A 22,719-nucleotide genomic window follows, 5' to 3' on the forward strand; every position below is an offset into this window, starting at 1 on the left:
TGACTTTGCTTTGGTCAACAGAAACTGCAGCAGTTTTAGGTGAGCTGTGCCTTCGAACAATGCCCTGTTCTACCTCTTTTGGCAGTTCACACAGGTGCTTAAAATGATGCAGAATTTTAATTTTCTGCCATAATATATGTATGGACACGTGACAATAAAGGAAATTTACTTTGGGGGGTGTGTGTGTGTGATGGCTTAGTTCCAAGAGACAAACCTTTACTTGTACGGTTTGAACTGACAACGTAGGTAAGCTCCTGTGAGCTCTTGGAGGATCTCCTGGGGATGTTACACTTCAACTCAGTAACCAGAAACATGGGACGAGGTGGCTGTTGGGTTTGTTCATGTTTCGGTTTGTTCATGTTTCAGTTTGAATAAAGCCCAGATTTCAGTCTGCATTGCTTTGGGGTTACTAGTCCTTAATGTTCTGCAGAGGTTGAGGCTGGAAGAAGAGAAGCATGACAGTTGAACAAGGGCAGTGGTAAAGGAGCCAATTTAGAATCTTTCAGCCCTACAAACAAGTACTGTATAGATGGTTGGAAATGGGCTTTTTCACAGCATCTGTCCCATGAACGTTACAAGTATTTCATGCTAGTCCTGCTGACAGACACTGAATGGTAAGGCTTGAACTCTCCCTCAGTTTTCAAGCTCTTATCCAGGGCTGCATGTAAGCAATTTTGAATTTCAAACCCTTCAGTGCTAAATGGAGATTGGCACAAAAATGTCAGTTAGTATTTACGGAAATGCTTTAAGAGTGCAACTTCAAAGTCTCTCTCAAACTTTCGCCTGTACTAACTTATTTCAAATCAGGGTGGGGTCTTTTTCCTCGTCCACAGATGAGGTGACTAAGCTGTAAACAAACTGACTTTTTTATTCCGGTATCTTTTGTTGTCTCAGTAACAAAACTAGTATTCAGGCCTGTTGCTTTTCAGTGCTGCATTCACTATCCTGGACCGTTCTTTAACTGCTGACCAACTCGTAAGTATTTCTGCAGTCTGGGAGAACAGAGTTTTCCACACTCTTTCAGATGTGACGTATGTGCTGGTCTGTGTACATGTCTACTGAAGAAGATGATATGCAGTTGCATTTTACTCTATTTCAGCACCTAGTTTGGATTTGAATTCAGATTAATTTGGAATAGGCATAGCTACAAAATGAGTCTGCAGTGTTTGTACTTGTTATGATGTGGCTCAATTATATACATTGAGATCTTTTTCAGTCAAGCCAAATAAAAATTATCTTTTTTTAGGCTACAGTTAAGTAGGTTAGAGGTTGCCTACCAGTCTGCACAGATCTTTGTCACGTGCAATTTTACTGGACGTGCCCTTTTCCACGTGTATGAATTCCATGGGGTTTAGGTTGATTTTCTACTAACAGCTCCTGAAAGAAGAGGGACAAAAGAGCAGACTTTGTGAGTGAGAAATTTTGAGGCTATCTTTTGATTGGGGGGGGGGAGATGTAGAAGTTTACTGTTTAAAAATAAACTCAAAACTTGGCATGAAAAGTAATTTATGGGATTTCTGATTGGTCTTGTAGTTTATCAGCAAGCACTCTTGATTCTGTGTGTCTGAGAGACAGCAATAGCACGGAGTCCTTGGAGCATTAGTGCCAACTGCAATCCCAATTTTCAGACAAACTTAATGTAATTCTGGCTGATATTGCACCACCTCCAACCCAAGCTCAGCTGTTGGATGCATAACGCTGCCAGGCATATGACTGTACTTATAACTGTGTCTCTGGGAACACCTGCTTTAGAGTACTTCACCTCTCTAAATCCTTGTACACCAGGTGGGGTAGGGGGTTTCTGTGCACATCGCTGCAATTTGTGGTGAGATGCCTCCTGTCTTCTGTCTCCCTACCCTGCTTCTGTAGATTGGGGGTAAGGGTTTTTATAAGTTTGAGGAGCTGTGTCTGGGATAATGCCTCTCTTTCTTCTCTGTTCATCTGCCCCCATATGCTTGTGCTTCATTCCAAAGATGAACTGTTGATGAATATGTAATTTATCCAGTTGGAGAGAAACCTCCTGTCACAATGAAACAAGATGTGCAGCTGTCATCGTAGGCCTCTCTGGCCAAGGATTTCGATGGAAATAGCTTGATCTCTTTTTTATCTGAAGTGGGAACTCTAGTGATATGATGAAAATACACATTGACATCCTTTCTCCTCCCCTTTCTTCTCCAGCTCCCTGCCTTCCCCCATTTAGAAGAGTATCATTAAAGCCATCCAACAGTGGTCACCTTCTTCCATGGTGAAAGCTGAGGCAATTCAGAGCTGTTCCCCTGATGTCCCTGGTTAAATTGTGGAACTGCTTCTGCTTGTTTGTGATATCCGAATGCTGAAGTCATTTAGTTCATAGCAGTCTTTTGCAGCACAGCAGAAGCTTAGTTTGAGCAGCTTCCTATTCTGGGTAATGTAAAATTTGCAAAGAGAGTGAGGTATTTGTCATGTTATAAGAAGGAAGACCTCCTGAAAAGCTTGTGTTGTGCCTTGGAGACCATTTCTGACCTTCAGGTGGGCACAGATCCAGCTGACGTCCCCCAGCTATTGCCACATGGCTGTCATGGGAGAGTGGTCTAGGTGGGTTTTGAGATGAAGTCTGAAGTGTGTGGAATGACGACCTCCTTGAATAGAGCTGGTTAAGGAAGCTACACAGTTATGCAAATGTTCAGGTTTTCGTTTAGCAATTTATTGCTTTGTATTGCAATTACAATTTTAGCAGCTACCCACTGCTTGAAAAAAACAGCTGGCTGAAACTAAATCCAAGGAAGACTTGTGGTGATGTGAATGAACAGAGAAAAAAAATTCAGAGTGCAAGCCAGCACTGACCTTTTTTCTGAAAAGGACTGATTGAAGTGGTACGTGATAGCAATGAGCAGTCCGGGAATCCTAGACTAAAGTTTTGACAGAGAGTTTCCACTTTCGCTGCCACTTTTGTGTGGGGGACAAAGGATAGACATACATGTGCACCCACGCAGGATGCGAGGAGGGTGGGAATGGTAATAAAACGGAGTACTCTGCAATCTTACTTCTCCAGAGTGTTCTTTCTTTCTGACTTGGTTCATGCTATATATTACAGCTGACTTAATTTTGTCCTGCTGATGAATACCATACTAGTGTGAAAGAGTGCACCAGATTTTTTTAATGGCTTTTCAGCACAGTAGCAGAGTGGAAGGGAGATAGTCTATCTGAGGTCACAGCACATTACTTGGGAAAAGATATGGGCCTAAGGAATTAAGAGACTGGGTAAGATAATTTTCTAAAACTAGTCACATGATTTCATTAATCACGTTGTTTTGGTTTGTGTTAACTTGCTGAAGAGTGTCACTGACTTCCAAAGGAAAAAGGCTGTTGTTGAATTTCCATCTTGGCAGATGCCTAGAGACCTAATTACAGTTAATAGCAAGAAGAACTTTTTATCTAAATATTTTTCAATATATAAAGTGCAATTTTGGGTCAAAATAAACAGTTTATATTGAAATAATATACACCCCAGGTACCCAGTGCCTTTTAAAACAAAACAGGATTCCAAGCTTCTCATGTTAAAATTGGGAAAAATCATTTGGTTTTACTTGTGCTACAGAGGAGAGAGAAAGTGGGTGAGTGTTGAGTTTGTGCAATTCAGGTACAAGGCTGGGAGTCAAGTGAGAGGGTGTTTCTGCCTTCGGAGTTAGCCTCCTGTGCAGTGCTCTAGAAATCACACAGCTTTCTAAAACCATTTTCTCAATTTTAAAATTAAAATTGCAGCTCTTCAAGCAAGAGGTGCTTGAAGCTTAGACTCTTTGTGCTTGTAACCGTACTGGTGGGATTTGCTGATGGGCAAAGGCGCTTTCACTGAACAGCTGTCTGTAAATGTTCTAACAGAACATCAGCATGTGTTGTGAGAGTGAGTTTGCAAATTACTTGCAAGAGAGCATGCTGATAAACACTGATCAAGCTGAAAAATGTTCTTAGAATAGCCACTGTACTTTTTTCATGTATTTGAGAATTCAAAGTCTCAATTTTCCTCTCATTTAAGCAAATTTTCTATGGGTTTACCTTGCAGATTATTTACTCCAGTGTAAACCAGGTTATAGCAGTATAAAAGGATCTTTGTCTGCATGATGGTTTCCTCTGTACCATATAACTAGGAAGTTACTTTTGGTACTTCTCTTGGAATCAGCAATAATTTAAGGCGATAGCATTTCAGTGAAGTTGTGTGTGGCTGTCTCTGTGCTGAGCTGCTGTGGCCCCGTTCCAGCTTTTCCCTGCACTGCTTTGCACCCTTCCCCAACGGGCTATGCTGTTTACTTTCTGCTCTGTGGTAAATGGATGTTACTTCTTTGATTAAAATGCTGGTGCGCAGCCAAATTCTCTTCCTTTGGGCTCACACACTTGGTGAAGCAGCGCACCTAGTAAGCGTGCCCACTGTTGCATCCAGCGTTGTGCCACTCTCTTGATCTGGCTCCTGGCTGGATGCGTTGGGATGTGCTTCATCTTCTGCCCTCTGAGATGCCTGGTGCCCACACGTAGAGGCTTTTGAAGGCCTCTCTGAGGTGGAGCAGCTGTGTCACACTGTGTTAAAGAGGGTCTGAAGACGGGTTACCAGAAGGCACAGGCTGAGCTACCAGCTGGGTACTGTCCACATCTGGTGGGGAAGGTCTAGACAGCCTATGGGCATGGGGTGCCAGTATCAGCCTGCTCTGTCCATCGAAAGCAGCCAGCAGATGTGATTATGCAGACACTGTGGAAGTGGGACTGCTGGCCCTGATGTGCCCGATGGTGTAGGTGCTCCTGGATGCACAGAAGCCTGATTAAGACACCACAGGAACTAACCTGGATGCCTGGTTCTGACTATGCTGGGTGCAGACTGACCTGAGTACTGTCCTCTGCCTTCGTAGCTGGCCATTTCCCACCTGAAAAACTTTAGACAGACATCAAAATTGCTGATCAGACTGGTGAGCAATCAGATATTTGTCTTTGTGAAGATTATTGGTATTACATACTTAGATGATTAGAGATGCAAAAAGTCTCCAAACATTTTGAAGGAACAGAATGGAAAAATGTCTCCTCCCTCCAAAACAAAATTTCAGTCTGTCTTCCCCTGAACACTTATGTTTCTAGCTGTGATACTGTACTAATATTTATTTACTTATTTTTTCAAGATGTGCATGCTGTCACCTTGGGCACACATGATAAACACATTTTTTTTCTATCGCTAGGTAAAAAATCTTATGTGTTCAATCCAGTTGCTGTATATAGCAAATTAGATTTACATGCTCTGTAGTAGACAGCCAGGGCTGGTCCCTGCTCTTCATTTTCTCGTGCTCTGTATGGGTTAAGATGCCACCTCTGCAAATGTCTTGCTCAGACTGGCAACCTGCCTCCTTCCCTTGTGCCTCCTGCGAATGGCTAATTTGCTGACTCTTCCACCTGTGCCAACATATGGTTGCTCCCATTTATCATAATTCAGGTCTGTGTGCCAGTGACACAGGCTGATAAAAATAATACTTCATGCATAAATGTCACTTGAGCGGATTATTTGATAGCTCCGTTACCACGTAAATACTTATTTTTGACCAAGCAAGCTGTGAATTCAGTTTTGAAATGGTAGGTTATTAATGAAATTAAGTTTAGCAAGGCATTTCTTATCAATGCAGGTTTACTTAAAAAAAAAAAAAGTAAACTGTAACAATGAGCCACTGTACAATGCTATTAATGAGGAACCAAGGTGGTTAACTCATTAAATACTTAAATCATTGCAAAATAGCATTCATGAAAGTGGGATCTGATGAATTTTGTAGGGGATACAGCATGGAATAATAATGCAAAAATAATCATTTAAAATGTACTTTAGCAAGACATTTTAAAGCCACACTGCCCTGTTCTGGCTTTCTGAATAGATTTTGGTGATCTTCAAGCTACTAGAAATGGCAGAAACTGCCGTGAATTGTGTTTTCTGTTTTGAAACTACTGTGTTTTGTGAATAGCATTAATCCCAGTCTTGGTGTGTTGCCTTGAAAGTTGTTTTACCAATGAATGTGTTTTTGCTGTTGTGGAGGCCACACAATGGGTAACGGGTTGGATATGCATTGTTGTGTAGCACCTGTACTTGAAGCACATAGACCTTACTGGATTCTGCAGTTTGGCAGTTCCCTGGTATGTAGCAAAGAGTGAGGAGACTGAGACACTCTGCATTAATCTCATGGGAACTGCTGAGAAACAGAAGACAGTTTAGGATTGTAGGGGGAGGTTCTGAAGGTGGTAAGGAGGTAGTCAAGGAGGATAAATGAGCCTCTCAATAAATGAGATGGAAAGAGGAGCTTGATGGTTCAGGGAGCTAACAGAAAATAAGCTCATTGTGTTAAGCAGAGTCTTCCTCTAACTTAGGAGGTGTGAGGGCAGCTCATAGAACTAATGAGCAAACATTATTGTAGGAAAGCATGCCCTAGCAAAGCTGCTATTTGTCTTGCATCTCCCTCCCTTTTTGGCACCCACCTCCATTTGCAGTAGCCTTGAGGGTCATCAGCCCTTGTGTTCAGTGGCTGAAGGCCTCTGAGGAGGAGGAGGAGTACTTGTTGCGGCTTCTTCTCATGTGGGAGCAAAATCAGCTGCCTGTGGGAGCTCAGTTCCTTTTGATCCCTTAACTCAAGCGGCTCGTTGGTGCTACTGCATTCCAGCCCCCAAATTCCTGAGCAGTCACGAGAAGAAGACAGACACAGTCATTGAGAGCTTTATTATACACAGCCAAAAGCTCAGTGGTTCTGAGAGATGTTCCTTTTGCTGGTTCTAGTCCCTTATTGTTTACACTCTTAGGAAAATAAAGGGAAATTTTATATTCAAATGTAAACCACAGTTTTCCTATACAGCCAAAGCCTACCCTTTGATAGAAATACACAAAGCATGTGTAATAAATCCTGTATGTAGACTGCGGTCTCTGATACTCCAGCCAGCGAGGTTATGACATTAATATCACACATATAGTGAGAACCTGAGTTCAAACACTTCATTTTTAATGAAGGTGAAAAGTATAAAAATCCAGGCTTGCATTATGAATACTGTCTTCAACAGTGTATGGGAAGAAAACTTCGACATCACTGGTAGTTCCTCCGGAATTAAATTATGCTTGCAAATTTATACAAAAGTCATGGTGATGTATAGAACATGTTAATGAACAGGTGGTGAAACGAATTTCACTCTTCTGTTTAAAATCAGTGAAGAGAGTCATGGCATTCACAGCTTCATACTGGGGAAAAAAAAAAAAAAGGCAGTCCAGCAGAGCATGATGTAGTGCCAGCACTGCTTTGCCTACAGACCATGGCAAGCAACTCCCTACCTCATCCAATATTTATTGGATTTCTTCTGGCTTTTCCTTAAAGAGACTCAAGAAAGAAGATAAAACAATCCCCCTTCCCCAAAACAAGCCCAGCATGATCATTGCCGTGTGGGTGAATGTGTTTGCAGGTCCAGGATAGACTGTTTGATCTTGCATCTCCACCCTTGGTGAAGCTCCTTCTCCCTTTGCTCCTGCAGATGCTCCAGGCACAACATGCAGTTACGATTTAGGGCAGGTACTTTTTGGCTGCCAGAAGTCATCTGTTGAGTGCCTGCCATACAGTCATGCCAGTAAGTCAGCATCTTTTATTCAATAAGTTGCTTGAGAACTACTGAAATCTATGGCATCCTTAACTTTTCCAAACCAACATGTTAATATTAGTCAGGTTACTGACTAATTACCAAGATGTGTTTACCAAGCCCTGGAGCACAACAAAGAAGTAGCTCTTTCTGCTGGTAAATTTTTTTGGCTGGGCATTTATTTGTCACTTCAGTGTAATTGTGGAGCTCCTTGCGTGCAGAACAGCCCTTCATCTGCAAGGGATTGACAGGCTTTACACAGGGCTTGCTAGTTACGGTGCTCAAACTCCTCCACATCTGTAACAACCACCCATTTGTCCAAACATTGCTTATGGAAATTATCAATTTCTGTATGGTGCTGACCACATACCTCTGAATGGGTAACAAAATAATTAAGGAAATAACTAGGCTGTCATAAACATTGTAGAGGTATCTAGGGAATTGCTATTCTGAAAACTCACTGTGTAATTCTGCTTGCCATGCCATTCCTCTCCCACTGGCAGTGCTTAATTTCCTCAGGTCTAAAACTGATCCTGTACAGAACAAAGGAAAAATCCCTCTTGAAGGAGCTGCTGAATCTTACCTGTGTTTCTTGTTGTTGTCTTAGTGCAGCTGTAGGCAGCTACAGAGACTTTTTAACATCTTAAGCCTCAGTCGTATCTGCTTGATAGTACAGGTGACAGTTAGCAAAGCTTTGCCTAACGGGTGGCAGTATTTTAAGTTCCCGTGTAGCATCCCCTGCATGTTCCAGGTATCAACAGCATAATTCTTGCTTTTCAGCCATTATGGTCAACATCAGGGTGATGTTGACTGAGATGCAGAGCACGATGGCCGCGTATGGGCAGAGGTGGAAACATTTATGAGCTCCTTTTCTTGCACTTGGAGCAGACTAAGCCACAGCCGGAGCAGGTTGGGGCATCGCCCGGGTGCTGTCCCTGACCTGTACGCCGTGTTGTGAGACGGGTGTCTCTTGGTGTGCCTGGAGGAGAATCCCGCTTTGCGGAAGAGCTGTCTGTGGCACAAAAGCAGCGTGGGATGCCTGCTCACAGTGCAAAGTACGTGCTCAGCAGGAACCCACCAGCCTCCTGAAATGCTGGCAGTGAAGTGAGAGCTGTCCGTTTCTGTGTGACTGCCAGCCACCAGCACAGAGCAGTTTTCAGTGAAGCATCTTTGTCAGTGTAGATGCTGCATGTATACAAGCCCTAACTTAAACTTACACCTGTACATAGAGGTCCTTAAACAATTAAAACCTGACATACACTGGTGCGGGCCGAAGTAGTGTGCCTGTGTTGTAGAAATGGCTGTCGGGTTTCCATGTGCTCCTTTCTCTTAAAGATAAGAGATATCTTTGCAAAAATGTTGCAGATCAGAGGACAGTCCTGGTTATTAGTTGTTTGTTTAGGGACATTTCCCTTCCATGCTTTTGTAGTTGAGCAGGATTAAGGTTCTTCTAAAACAACATCTGAGCCTTTTGTCAACCTTCTCATTTCCTGGCAATGGCACAAAACTACTACTCCAGCTGAATGCTGAGGTCTGTCTTATTTTATCCCGGTTTGTGCACTCCCCTGTGTTTTTCTTCCCAATGTTTGACATGTTGCAATGTTCCAGAGTGAATTAGTGAGCTGTCTTTTTTTTTTTTTTTTTTAGGAAAACAAAGTTTTTGGGTCAGGCAGTAGCATTTGTGTATTCTGTTATCGTGGGTGGCCTCCAGTTTGCAGGGGTCCTTGAAACAGGAAGGGAGCTTAACTATGGATGCAGTTTGCTGCTGCCGTGGAGGTTGTGAATACTTGTTTGACTGTGCAGCTTTCGTGTTGTTTAGATTTGCAATTCCTAGGAACAAATTAAACCTCCCAACAGCATAGTTTAAAATAGAAATTCAGTATTTTTGCAATAGAAGGGATGTGTTAACTTCTGAGTGGGACCAACAGCTTGAAAATTAATGTGCAGAAAGAAGAGTAATTGTTTCTTTTATGTATGATATCTAAAGTATGTGTTTTGATTGCAGTGCAGAGCTAATACAATGGATGATATGTTATTTCTGTTCATGGAACACATCTCTCCGTGTATTTATTAAGATCTAGTTGCCAGTCTAAGTGCAATTTACACTACAGCATTGTGCCCATCAGTTACACTAAGAATTGTTTATCATGTCATGAATCTGTAGATTTTCACTTAAACATTAAAATCTGCTGAGCCTGCAGGGTTTGGTAAGCTCACCATTGTGGATTTTGAAAGGCATATGTCCACTGCAGCGACAGCAGTAACTTTGATGAGCCAAATTCAGTTAGATTTTGAAAGGATTAGAGATGCCACTAAAGCTACAGACGCTGGAACAGCACCAAGTGGCAAAAGCTTCCCAGTTCAAGTACAGCAACCCAAAAGACTTAACACACCTTAAAAAAAAAAAAAAAAAAAAAAAAAAAAAATCAATAGAACAGTATGTTGGTATATTATACCAAATAACCTTTAGGACTCATACCAGCTCCCTTCCCTTGGGAATCTGGAATTTTACAGTGGCGAAAGAAATGAGTTGGCTGTATAGCTGAGAGATGTTTTTATTTCAAGAAGTTTATAAAATGTAGCCGTTGCTGAACGCTATCAGTGGATTTTTAAGACCTAAAAGAAACATAGTCCGGGAACTACAGTGTGAATGCAGAAATGCAGAGGAGGCAATTTGTATTCTGTTTACCAGTAAGTGATGACACATGGTGTATGCTCTAGAAACTGAATGCCCCGATGAATTCAGATTTCTTTGTAAACTCCCAAAAGCAAGTTTATAGCAGTTTATTTCTGGAATACTGCTGCATGGGTGGTCTTGGAAGACTCTAAAACTGTGCATTTTGCACTGGACTGTTAGGATTTTAGGTAAGAGTGTGTGTGTGTGTGTATCTCCCTCTCTCATTATTTGACCTGCAAAAAAAAACCCAAAACAAAACACCACCCCAACAAGTGATTATGTGTCTCAGATGCAATTGTTTTCCAGAGTAAGTTACCAGGAGCTGGTACTTGATCTTTCTTATGTTACTGACCTTTACGTGCTCTGTGATGATTTAGCCTGCTAATGCTACAAATTCAGCCGAGAACTGTTAAATCAGTGGCTCCACTGTCCTTGTCTTTCATCTTTTTAGGTTTGTAGCTGTAAATCTGTAGAGAGATTTAGAATAAAATTGAAGAATACCCATCTATGATCTTGCTGCTGATTTTATTTAAATAATGTATGAGACATAATTTGAGCTTCTGTTTGTTTTTCCCGATGCACAAAAACCAAAGTCAGTGTATTAGGGCTTACATGGAGTACAGACAGCCTGTTACAGCAAACTTGATCATAGAGTCTCGTACAGCCAACTGGAACATAAATTTTATCTTATCTTCACTGTAATATCTTAACTCTAAGAAATTCCAGTAATAACTATCCTGAACTTTATTTGTCCTTTCTCACCAAACGTGTAACCATGCTGGACTGGACGTGTGGTTTTTGTATGTGCTTGTAAGTTACAGGAAAGATGAAAACTTACAGTGTCAAAAATGAATGGATGGTGGGAAATTTAAACGTGCATTTTCTGCTTTGTTCTCACTTTAGCTGCCAGATTGTTTCCCATGTCATTTCTAATGTGTATCTTTTCCACTTTCAGTTACTATGTGGGCAAGCTGTTGTAATTGGTTTTGTCTGGATGGCTCACCTGAAGAGATGCAGCCACAGCCACAGCAGGGAGCCAGAGCCCAAGCCTATTCCAACCCCGGGTACAGCTCCTACCCGTCTCCCACTGCTTCTGAACAGAGCTGCAAGGCGTGTGGGGTGCACTTCGACAACTCCTCTAGGAAGGTGAGATGCAAACATCTTCTCTGGCAGTATGCCATCGGACTTCCATTTCATTGCAAAGAGCCAATTTGAAGAGAAACGGGTGCACAGGGAGAGGCCTGTGATTTGCGGACATACCATATGGGAAACGACAGCTTGCCTTTGCTTCTGAGTCTGTAGTCATTCTTTTGCAGTTAGGAGACATAGCTAAAGATGACTAGAAATGTGGTAGTTAACCTTCAGTAGACTTGGCTTTCCCGGGCACTGAAAGAAGAAAGCCAAAGTGCTTATAATCATTTAAAGGGGCATTAACTTAAGCATGAGTTTTTTTAATTAGTTATTTAAAAACATTCCCTTTAAAAAAAAAAATTGTGACAAGAAATTTAGTAATCTGTGCTTTCAGTAAGGAAGATCTACGTTATCTCTTTTCCAAACTATTGTTGCTCAAACTAAAAAGCCAAATCCATTCTGTCTTGTTTGTAAACTTCATTTGTGAGCATATAGATGCCAAAATAATTGTTGCCACGAGATTTTTTAATTAGACAGCAAGCCCTGTCTGGGAGATTATTTGAGCATGGTGGATCCTATAATGTTGCTTGAAAAGTGTTTTGGTGAGGAAAGTTGTTCAGAGTCCAAACTCTGTGGCTTAAGAAATGGCTTATATATAGCATGTTACTGAACCTAATAATGTGAGAACTTAAAAATTACAGTGAATTTTGGCCACAGCTGTTTTAGATTAGTTGGGGATATTAATAAATCAGTCTTTCTTGCACCTTTTTATTTATGTATGTGGCACATATCTGAGAAATAGTAAGTCTTGGCAGCACTGTTGCTTTCTACTCACAGAACAACAGGGATGTTTATGCATTTTTGCACTGAGAAGTGTTATTGCTCCAGAAATCACTACAAATTTAAGTTTTGGTAATATATTTTGGGATTGGGGATGTATGTTAACATATTTTGAGTACGTAAGTATGCTTGGACTTTTTCTGACAATAGGCAGATTCAGAGTCAGGTGGGAATGGTGCAGTCCCTGCATGTGACTCCACAAAGTGTTGTCATTAACATTGTCCTCATTAATGTGATGTATCTTCACAAACACTTGTGGAAGGAATTATTCTGAATCCAGTGCTTACCCTTCTGCAGAGTAGCAAATAGTGGATGGAGAGGATTCTGCTCTTGAAATGAAAACAATTCATGCAGTTAAGTATGGATTGTAGAGTAGCAGTGCTAGAACCATGGTCTCATTTGTCCTGGTACCTTCTAAAACGTATGTTCTACTATAAGCTGTCTTTAAAGTAGTCTCTTGTACAACAGTCATCAGTACTGCTCCAGATACGTGAAAACATGCCGACAGCTTTGGGCTGGGTAAAGCTCTGGTGTGCAAAACGTAGAGGATCTGCTGAAGCAGTTTAAGATGTTTCTCCAGCAGACTTCCCTGTTTTTCTCCTGGAGTTGGCGGTCAGTGTAACTGGGGCAGCAGAGTACAGTGTGTGCTTGTCTCGACTCCTCCCATTCAGTGCAGACATGAAAATGAGTTTGAGGCTTGTATTCTGTATTGAGAAAGGGGGCTCCTAAACCTTCCTTCCACTTTCTGCCGCCACAGCTGCTAAGCAGTAATCTCTGGGGCTGGCTTGAGCTCGATGGCTACAGGTGGCAAGGCTTAAACAGCTGTAGGAAGGGCTGCTAAAGCTCATCCATCAGGCCTTGGTCTCCAGGAGAGAGCTGAATATGTAACTTATAAAACACAGACATGTTTGTAAGCCATGTTAATTCTTTAACTCTGTTGATACGGACCCAGAAGCATATGAAATCTCACTTTCCTGCAATGAGAGCACGGAAAACTCTTCATTCTCTCCCAGGAGAGGCAGTACCTTTGAACTCTAGTGTCCAGTTAATGTTTATACTGAAATACGATGGATAAAAATTAATTCCTTCCATGTGGGTGACCAGAAGGATAATCTAGATTGCTTTAAAAAAACCCAATCCCAACAAACCAACCAACCAACCCCAAAGCAAAATGATGGTGTCTTAAGTACTTGATCTTTTATCATAATTGTATTTTAATGTTCATATAACATGGCAGCCACTGAAAGGATTGGGGTAGGGGGCATTTAAATGGAGCATGTACTTATAAAGTGCTTTTAAGTAACCATTGGAGCATCTTTAAAGGGTATAAAGTTTAATCATGGTAGCAAAAAATCTAAGTTTTTTTGTATTTTCCTTCTCTTAGATGACTTTTTGATCTTGGTTTTCTGCAGCAAACTGATTCCACATTCTTTTAAATTTAAAACAAGCATTCTTCATTTCCCTCTCTGCTGATAGAAGGATACGGTGGGCATTCTTGGTGGGTATGTCAGATTGTTATTGCTTCCTCCCCCATTTTCTGATTTCAGTGCCTTAAATTGGCTGACATTTTCAGGAAGATGCCTTTCTTTGCATACTTACAGAAAAAGCTCCTGGCAAGATAGAGTGTAAGATTTAAAAAAAAAAAAAACCAACCCTGAACAACAGTGGCCGTAGTGAAAGCTTGAATGTTGGCATTTCTTCATTTTATCCTGCATAGAGAGAAGAGCCAAGTGTATCAAAGCCCCATCCTGGTATCTCCAGGAGACTAGCTGTTAGAGCAAACAACCAGGAGCGGCTTCCATTCTGGACAGTCTTCTGATTTAAAGTATTTCACTTCTGTTTGACCATCCTGTGATTGTGCTGCCAGTTAGCAAGCATCATTCAGAAGCGGTCTGACCTTTTAGTAACAGGTTTTATTTACAGCAACACTTGAAACTAACTGTTCTGGAGAGACCAGTGTCTTCAATCATTGCCCTTTCAGAGTTCAACAAAAAAAGCTGTCTAATACTGAGATGTGGCAAACGGCTTCTGTGCATGTTAAAAACTTGATGCTCAGATACAGGTTGGGGAATCTTTTTTTCTCTGAAGATGAGTCCTAGTGGTGATCTGATAAGCTGGAGACATGCCTGGTTTTACTTTCACTTCTCAAATGTATCATTTGATAATTAAGGCAGGCTTGTGTTATTACTGTTAACTGCTTGCAAAAAACCTGTTGGATAATGCAGCCCTTGTGCTGTGCTCGCTTACGTGATACCTGAACATGTAAGTACTCAAGGAGGTGTTTCCTGGCTGGAAGGTCCTTGGCCGTACAGTGGTTGCTTTTGGAGCTGGTTTGGCAGCCTGCAGAGCACAGGGGAGGCTTCTCCCTGCCAGAGTAAAGCAGGGGTGGTTGTTTTTTGGATTTTTTTTTTTTTTTCCCCTCAGTTCTTGTGATTGCTCCCCTGTCAGCGATGGGTGATTGAGAGAGGGAAAGTGTCAACAGGGTTGTTTTCCATTACTCTGCCTTTGTGGGGTGTTTGTTCCCCTGCTCTAGACACATGCACAACCAGTAGTTCCTATCTCTGCCTTGAAAATTTCCCGAGGAACTGGATTGCTCCTTCAGTTGTAGGGTCAAAAAAACTAATGTTTTTTATAACGACCAAGTTAAGGAAAACTTCTCAAAACTGGATGGTATGTGGAAATTGCCCTTCCTGTCTTGCTTTGTGATTGATGAAAGTCACTTTTACTTGGCAGGTCCTCAAAGAGCAATTTTAAGATGAGGTTTCAAGTTTGCATGACCAGAGGTTCTCTCTGTGGTAGAAATTTTCATGACTTAAAATGCTTAGGCAGGAAACTGGGATTCTTTCCACTAACTGTCATTTTAAGTCTATTACAAGGGTCTAAATGAGAAGTCTGTCGGTTATAATTGTGAGGGAGTGTGTGGGACAAGGGGGCTGCCAGGCTGTAAAGGGGATCAGAAGGAGCTTATGTAAGCAAGTAGTGTATTCACACCTTTTAAAACATGAGAAACATCCGCTTTCTTTGAACTGTGAAGTTAAAAATGTTCTTTAATCACTAGAAGCAATTCATGAAACAATTTTTTTTGTCTCTGAGTTTGTTGCTTCTCCAGCTCTGCATGTGTATTTTTCCTTGCATAGCTCTGAAGGGTCAGGATGTCAGGATTTCATAAAGATGCTTGTCTTCTCTGAGGCTGCAAATTAGCATTTTTGACCAGCACTGAAACCAGTTCTTTCTTCCCTTGGGACCTTTTAAAAGGCATGTAACGTGGCTGTTCTGCTGCTATTCCTATTGGAAAATGTAGAATTTGACTTTCCAAAGTGTTGAACAGTCAAGTTTCTGCAGAAGTCAATGTGGACTGTGAGTGTTTGGAACTTCTGAAAATCAAGCCCTGAGTGACGAGAGCAGAACAGTATAAAATATAAACATTAAACAGCAGAATTTAATTTATAAAGTTTTTAAACATTTGGGGCCTAATATTTCCAAAACTTCAGCACTTTCGGTCTAGCACCTAACTGGCACACAGTGTACGTATTATTTTCAAAATAAGCTGGCTTTTTCTGTTGCATAAATAAATGTTGAATTCTTTGATGTCTGTCAGACACTCTAAGACTTTCTGTTTCCTTTTCCTCTTATGGTGAAATAAAGATTCATTTAGTGATTGCAGCAAATTGGAGGAAAAAAAGGGGGGTGTGGGAGGTCACTCATAGCAAGTATTAAATCTACAAAATAGAGAAATGTTTTTAAGTAGTTCCCTCCAGTGTTAGAGCTTTCTTAATGCACGGAGCAGTATTTCATTGTTTCATAAAGCAGTGTGCAACTAGCTGTAGTTTACTTGAACATCTGCTGCCTCATAGCTATCTCCTGATTCCATCTGTGGTTTAAACTGGATGAACAGGTCTGGAATAAGGGGCAGCAAACTCCTGTCACTTGAAGGAACTGTCTAAGAATATAATATTTCATTCTGGGTAAATGGAGTGAAGATAGTGCTTTTCTAAGAACTGTGAGGAATCTAGTGATCTGCCCATGGGATCAATCCTTTTCCTCATTTTGGAACAGAGAAACTTGGCACTTTGTCATAAATTAGAAGGCTTTGATTATGCTTTAACAGAGGCTACTTTGGCTTCCAGATGGTAGGAGAGCGCTGCCCGCGGTCGTTGTGCGCCTCAGTCGCAGGTCACGGTGGCTCGGTTTGATTCTGTTCCCTTCTCTTTACCAGCACATCTGCTTGGACTGTAAGAAGAATTTTTGTACGTCCTGCTCAAACCAGCCTGAAGGTGGTCCTCTTCTCTGCCATCTCTGCCTGCGTTTCCGAGCCACAGCTTTTCAGCGGGAAGAGTTGATAAAGATGAAGGTGAAGGATCTGCGAGACTATTTGGCACTCCGTGAGATTTCCACAGAGTTGTGTCGTGAAAAGGAGGACCTGGTATTTCTGATTCTTGGCCAGCAGCCTGTAATTACCCAGGAAGATCAGATAAGAACAAATCCATTTCATACTAGTGCCTCTGGACAGCAAGACTTTGTGATTCTCCCACCAACCAGCATAGCATCTTCTACCTCACGTGATGCGTCTCCGGTGTCTGCAGATCCCATCTCAAGTTCACTAGCTCAGGAACATCAACAGGTACAGTCTCTAGCCAGGAGCATCTTTTGCAAACTCATTCCTCTCTATTTTTGGATTAACTGCTAAAATGTTGCATGAGGTTTTCCAAGTAGATGATGTGCCAAAAATGTTTTACGTTAAATATGCCTGCTTAAAAAGCAAAGAGGCCTTCTGTTTAGAACACGTGACAGAATACTTCAGTTGCATTTTACACATGCTTTTCTCAGGTTTGTTTTTAATTTTGAAGTGAGGCCATCACACTTTCCTACAGAATAATTAGGAAAGTAAGATGAGTTATTTTACATTGCCCTGCTGTGTAAAACTGTGACTTGCTGTCACCAACTCTAATGTGCTATTTCCCTTCTAAACTTGTGGAATTTAATTTGGTGGGCAGTGTGGAATATATTGAACGTTTACTCTGAGAACAGCATGACTATTTGGAGACGTGTTTGCTCTGGTCCACACTTGCCATTGGCACTAGATACTCCTGTGACTGGTTCCTCTGGTACTGATGCCTGTGTTGATGCACAGATCTATCCTGTGTGTTAATGTTGACAACTTTCTGACAATTGTATGTAGGTGTTAGATGAAATGGTTATTCCTGTTACTTAATTCGTGCGCAAGACGGCAAGCACCAGTTAAAGCAATTTTGGAACTGAAAGTGATGAGAAAGAGGACTGTGAGATGGGTGAGGTTTTTGATGTCTTCTGTCTGCGCTCAGATCAACAGAAGACAAAACCTGTGTCTGTTGTTAAGCCTTCAGTTTATGGTGAACCTGCAGTTTTGACGAACCTTGTCAGGGGCTTTTGAGCTTAATTATTTTTTATTGACTTTTCTTTGTTTGTCTTTCTGCTATCTGGTATGGGATGTTTACTCGATGTTTGACATCTGCTCCTAGTCCTGTTATGAAGTTAATAGGTGTATTTAGTTCCCTGTGGACAGAGCTGTGAAAGTGTATGTACCTTCTGCTTCCTCAGCAGATATAGCTACTATAAAAGAAGAGTTTTTCTGGGAGGACACTTTTTCCAAATCATTAAAAGGCCTTTTCATTTTCTGTTTTTCTGGATATTGCCATTCCAGGTTTTACCAGCAATTTCAGCTCTATTGTCTTCCCTTACTGCCCCATGATACATTTCAGCTTCTTGTCTCTACCTGCATGACATCCTGCTACAGTTCATGCTCTTTCATCATTATTGTTACTCTTTTGCTTTGTAAATATTAACAAGGCACCACTTAGATAAGTAGGATGGTAACATGACAGTCTCCTTTGTCATGAGGGAAAACACAGAGGGGAATGAGAGCTGCTGAGGGCAAGTCAGCTAGAATTACGCTGCAGTTCCTTTCATTTTATTAAGTGCTCAAAGCAACTGCCCCTTCTCATTCTCCAGCTTTGTTGCTGCTGGTCCTTCACTTGGTATCTCCTGTTTGTCCAGTCCAGAACCCACCTGAGGTGTTTCTGAATGGTTAATTTGAAGATGACCTGTGGAGTTTGAGCTATGTTACAGAGCAGTCATCCAGAGCCTTGCACCGATAGCCGATGTGCATCCGAGCTGCGATACCCCACCATGTCACACTGCAACACTTCAGTGAAGGATTGCATATATATACCTGTATAAATTTGGTCTCCTCCTGATGCAGCCTCACAGGAACATCATGTGGGATCTTCTTGTGCAAATACTCTATCAGGGTTTAAGTAAAGTGGGGCTTTAAAGGGTCAGATGCTGCACTTGTGTCAAAAACTTACACTTGGTTAAAGTTTGTTTTTGTAAGTGCTGCACAGAAAACACCTCTGCAAGTGTGCCTTGCTTTTGCCTTGTGCTGCAGTTCATCTTCCAGCGGGCAGGGTTTGCTTTACGCTGAACTATTGAGCTTATTTCCCATTTGAACACGCACAGATGCACTGTTGGTGAAAGCTTTATTTCCTCTTGCAGGCAAATGGTTATGTGCCTCCGAGCCAAGTCGGTATGACAGGAATTGAGAATGCAGCAGAAGCACCAACAGAGGAGGAGACACAGGTTTGTGTGTCCTGGCATTAGATGACAAGGGATACCAGGTTTTCTAGGCTGTATTTGCTACCACAGAATCATTACTGCAGAGATGGGTGGCTAAGCGGTAATTCAGACTGACCCCCGGCAGACCCAATCAAACCCTTTCTTTGGCATCGTCTTGTCCTCCGTACATAGAAAGAACTGGTGTCACTTGGACACTATAATAATAGAAATTATTTATTTCCATCCTAGGACTTTGTGTTTCTGATAGATGGAGGAATTCACAGAGTAACCAATTATGTACATCCAAATATGAATTCCTGCTAGCGCACATGTTGAAAGTTGGTTTAAATTGTGTTGAGGACAAGAATCATTCCGTCTTTGTTCCCTTTCAGTCTACTGACTCAGAAGATAACCTGGTGCAGGGGAGGAAGGCTTCTCTTTCTGATCTAACAAGCATTGGAGACATCAATGCACTCTCTGTGCGACAGCTGAAGGAAATTCTTGCTCGCAACTTTGTCAACTACAAAGGCTGCTGTGAAAAGTGGGAGCTGCTAGAAAGGGTGACTCGTCTTTATAAAGAGAAAGACCTTCAACATCTAGGTAGGAAACTTAGCAAACATGTGCTTGTGTTCCAAGTTTTTCCCTTTTATGGACAGTTGCAGAAGAAAATAGAACTTACCTTACATTTCTGTTTTGTGCAAGTGAGGAGAAAGGAGGGAGTGTTACGCATGTTAGAGTGAAAGTAGCTAAACTCTGTTCAGCACTTACTTGTTTAAGAGGAGAGCGTTATGGTGGCTCTGGAGAGCGACCTCCCTGCAGTAGCAACAAATGAGAACCGTGTACCCTTCACCTTGGGACTCTGTATAGCTGTGGCTGATGGCGCTGGGCACTGTGTCACCCGCAGAACAGCTAATGTGTGACTGTAGACGGATGACTGTAAGTGCTGGGGTGAGCTCTTACCTCTTGACTTATGGCAACTGGCAGAGCAAGTGGGAAAATGCCACCAAAAAGCATCTGGGCAGTTCGGAGTGGGCATGTGCTTGGTGACAGTGGCTCCCACCACTGAACAGTTGTGGTATTCTGGGGTTTGCCTCTGTCCTCTTGATCACAAGAGCGTTCAGCTGTGCACTGTCTGCTCCTGCTGGGCCTGCACAGTTGGCTGATAAAGGATAGTGGTGTGATAGAGGTGCACAGAGAATGTATCTGGCCTGACTTTCAGGTGCCAGTTCACAACTCTCAGTGATTAGTTAAAGAAGACATATAAATTATTTACAAGTGAAATGTATTTTAACACTTTGATTTCGTAGACAGGTTTGTTTCCCAATGTTGTCCAGAGGAGTGTTGTTTTCTTAAACACATTTCTCTAAGCTTTGTCCTCTATGAATGATAAAAGATTTAAAAGACAACAGCTTTGGTTTTAAATTCTTTTGTATCTTGTGCTTTTGACAGAATTTATCCTTTTCTTGTACTCGGTGTTGCCTGTGCGTGTGCCTCAGCTGTGCCCAACAATATCAGTGATTGTGTGACACAAAGAAGCTGGCTCAAGGGGCTACTGAAAGTGTAGTTCTAGGAAGCCAAACATGGCATCAATTCCAAGGCTGTCTTAAAAATTGAGACATCACTTAATGCTTCACAAAGATAAGCAACTAGGTATTGTGTAAGCTCAGTAAAAGAGAAAGTTTCTTGCTAGTTGAACAAACTGTCCTGATCAGAGATTCAGCTTGAACCTCTGCATAGGGATCAGCAAAAAGCAGTTTTGGTTTAGTAATCTCCCTTCGGGGCTTTCAGCTCCTCCTTAATAATACTGCTTGAGTAAATTTTTCTCCAGCTTCTCTTTATTCTCACCAAATAACATTCTCTTCTTATGTTGCAGTTGCTGACACTGATGATCAAAGTGGTAAGTAACATTACTGGTAAATCACAGAATTATTTAGGTTGGAAAAGACCCTCAAGATCAGAGTCCAACCATAAACCCAACACTGCCAAGGCCACTAAACTGTGCACCTACACTCCAGGGGTGGTGACTCCACCACTTCCCTGGGCAGCCTCTTCCAAAGCTTCACAACCCTTCCAGTGAAGAATTTTTTCCTAGTGTCCAATCTATCCAAACCCCCTGGTGCAACTGGAGGCTGTTTCCTCCCATCCTATCACCTGTTACTTGGGAAAAGAGACCCATGTTGCTTCATTTGCCTCATTGCCCAGGATATCTGTGGTGTTTGTTTTCATCACACAGAATTTACTGTATAAAAGCTAAAACTTTCTGCTCGTTTCCAGTTGATGGAGCAGATATATCCACGTTGGTGGATATGAAAGGGGAATTTTTTTTTTTCAGACCATCAGTGTGCAAAAGTACATTAGGGAAGCTCCTTGATAAAGCCAGCTCCCAGATTGCACAAAACCACCGTACCCTTGTCTCATTCAACCCGTGGTCTCTCGTTTACTCAGGTGGTGCTGGGCTCCCTGGCACAGAGGACAACCTCTGCAAAATCTGCATGGATGCACCCATTGACTGTGTCCTGCTCGAGTGCGGCCACATGGTCACTTGCACCAAGTGTGGGAAGCGGATGAGCGAGTGCCCTATATGCAGGCAGTACGTGATCAGGGCTGTCCACGTCTTTAAGTCCTAAGTGTGCGTAAGGAAGACTGGTGATGCCTTAAAGCCTCGTCTGCTGTTAGAGAAACGGTCAAAGTCGCTACAGATAGGTAGGTCAGAGATTAGTGTGGAGACCCCATCGGAAGCTGGAAGTGAGGGATGGATGAAGCCTGGGGAAAGTCGCTCCTACTGAAGCCCTGCCCGGCTGTGCTCTTCCCGCTCTAGTGCTTTACACCACAGTGCCTGGACTCCTTGGAGCTTGTTGCCAGCAGCAGACACAGCAATCTTTAACAACCTATGTTCTAGAATAACTTGATCCACTGGTGTTGGGACAGAGGGATGCTTGGCTTTCCACCACAAACATCAGGTTCAGAGGCTTCGTATTTTTCCCTGAATAGTAAGCATAAGTGGACTGGGGTCTCAAAAAGTGACACTTGTTTTACTGCTTAGGCTATACACCCAGCAACAAGTTTATTTTCAAAGATTAAAATTTTACTGTGCTTGTTAATTTTCTAGTTTGTTTTTTTTTTTTCAAATTTAATGTTAAATTCTTATGCTTGCAGGACAGGCAGCCAGCCTCCGACATTCAACATAAGCATAATTCTAGCCTAGTGCAATTGTGGAAAAATGTATAATTTTATTTGAAGATGGACTTTGTCTTATTGAAAAATGAGGGGAGTGAGACTGTGAAACATACAGCCTTACTTTGTGTGGTGGTGGTTTTCTGTTTACATGCCAGTGAGAAGGAGATTCCTTGTTTGACTGTTGTTGATTCCTTTGACTTTACAGGCTTCCTTACAGGATATGCCAGCAATGGTTTTAAAACTGAACTGACCTCACTTGACTAAGGAGCTCTGAAATCTAAGGCTTGGTCTTTTAGAGGGTTTAGTGAGGAAAACATAGAGCTAAACAGTAAGAATTCCATTGCTACACAATCATATTTAAGTACAAATGACTTTCTTTTTAGAGGGGAGATAAGAAAGAAACCAAACTTTAGCTGATGAGTGATCATCACTGCAGATGCTTCTGTTTACTAGTCAGCTTCCCCCTATCCTCCCCTTTGCTCAATTTTACAGTCCTGTTACATTCAGGCTCCTTATCAAAAGTAATTTATTTTGTACTTTCTGCTTGTGAGGGTGGGTAGGAGATTCTGTGGTCTCATATGTGACAACTACAAGCCCTTATAGCTATCCTCATCAACAGCATGTTCATTTGGAAGCCTTGCTAGAGAAAATTTAACTGGCATATCTTTCCCTCAGCAGCCTGCGAGCATTCAGTC

At 41.9% G+C, this 22,719-nt stretch overlaps 1 protein-coding gene across 4 annotated transcripts in view; it reads left to right on the forward strand.

Moving 5' to 3' along the window:
* Nucleotides 1–21,948, forward strand: part of RFFL (ring finger and FYVE like domain containing E3 ubiquitin protein ligase) — a 30,540-nt gene extending 8,592 nt beyond the window's left edge. For 3 of the 4 annotated variants that reach the window (XM_074845558.1, XM_074845559.1, XM_074845560.1), the window contains 6 exons: nucleotides 11,241–11,431; nucleotides 16,473–16,877; nucleotides 18,788–18,871; nucleotides 19,240–19,447; nucleotides 20,721–20,744; nucleotides 21,293–21,948. In XM_074845558.1, coding sequence (XP_074701659.1) covers nucleotides 11,241–11,431; nucleotides 16,473–16,877; nucleotides 18,788–18,871; nucleotides 19,240–19,447; nucleotides 20,721–20,744; nucleotides 21,293–21,474 — 1,094 coding nt within the window. In that variant the 3' untranslated portion in view covers nucleotides 21,475–21,948. Of the gene's footprint in view, nucleotides 1–4,897; nucleotides 4,932–11,240; nucleotides 11,432–16,472; nucleotides 16,878–18,787; nucleotides 18,872–19,239; nucleotides 19,448–20,720; nucleotides 20,745–21,292 lie in introns of those variants that run through there. The other variant, XM_074845561.1, reaches the window with a different exon arrangement.
* The last annotated feature ends 771 nt before the right edge of the window (nucleotides 21,949–22,719 follow it).

Source organism: Strix aluco, chromosome 19, assembly GCF_031877795.1.
Source record: "Strix aluco isolate bStrAlu1 chromosome 19, bStrAlu1.hap1, whole genome shotgun sequence".
Lineage (NCBI taxonomy): Eukaryota > Metazoa > Chordata > Aves > Strigiformes > Strigidae > Strix > Strix aluco.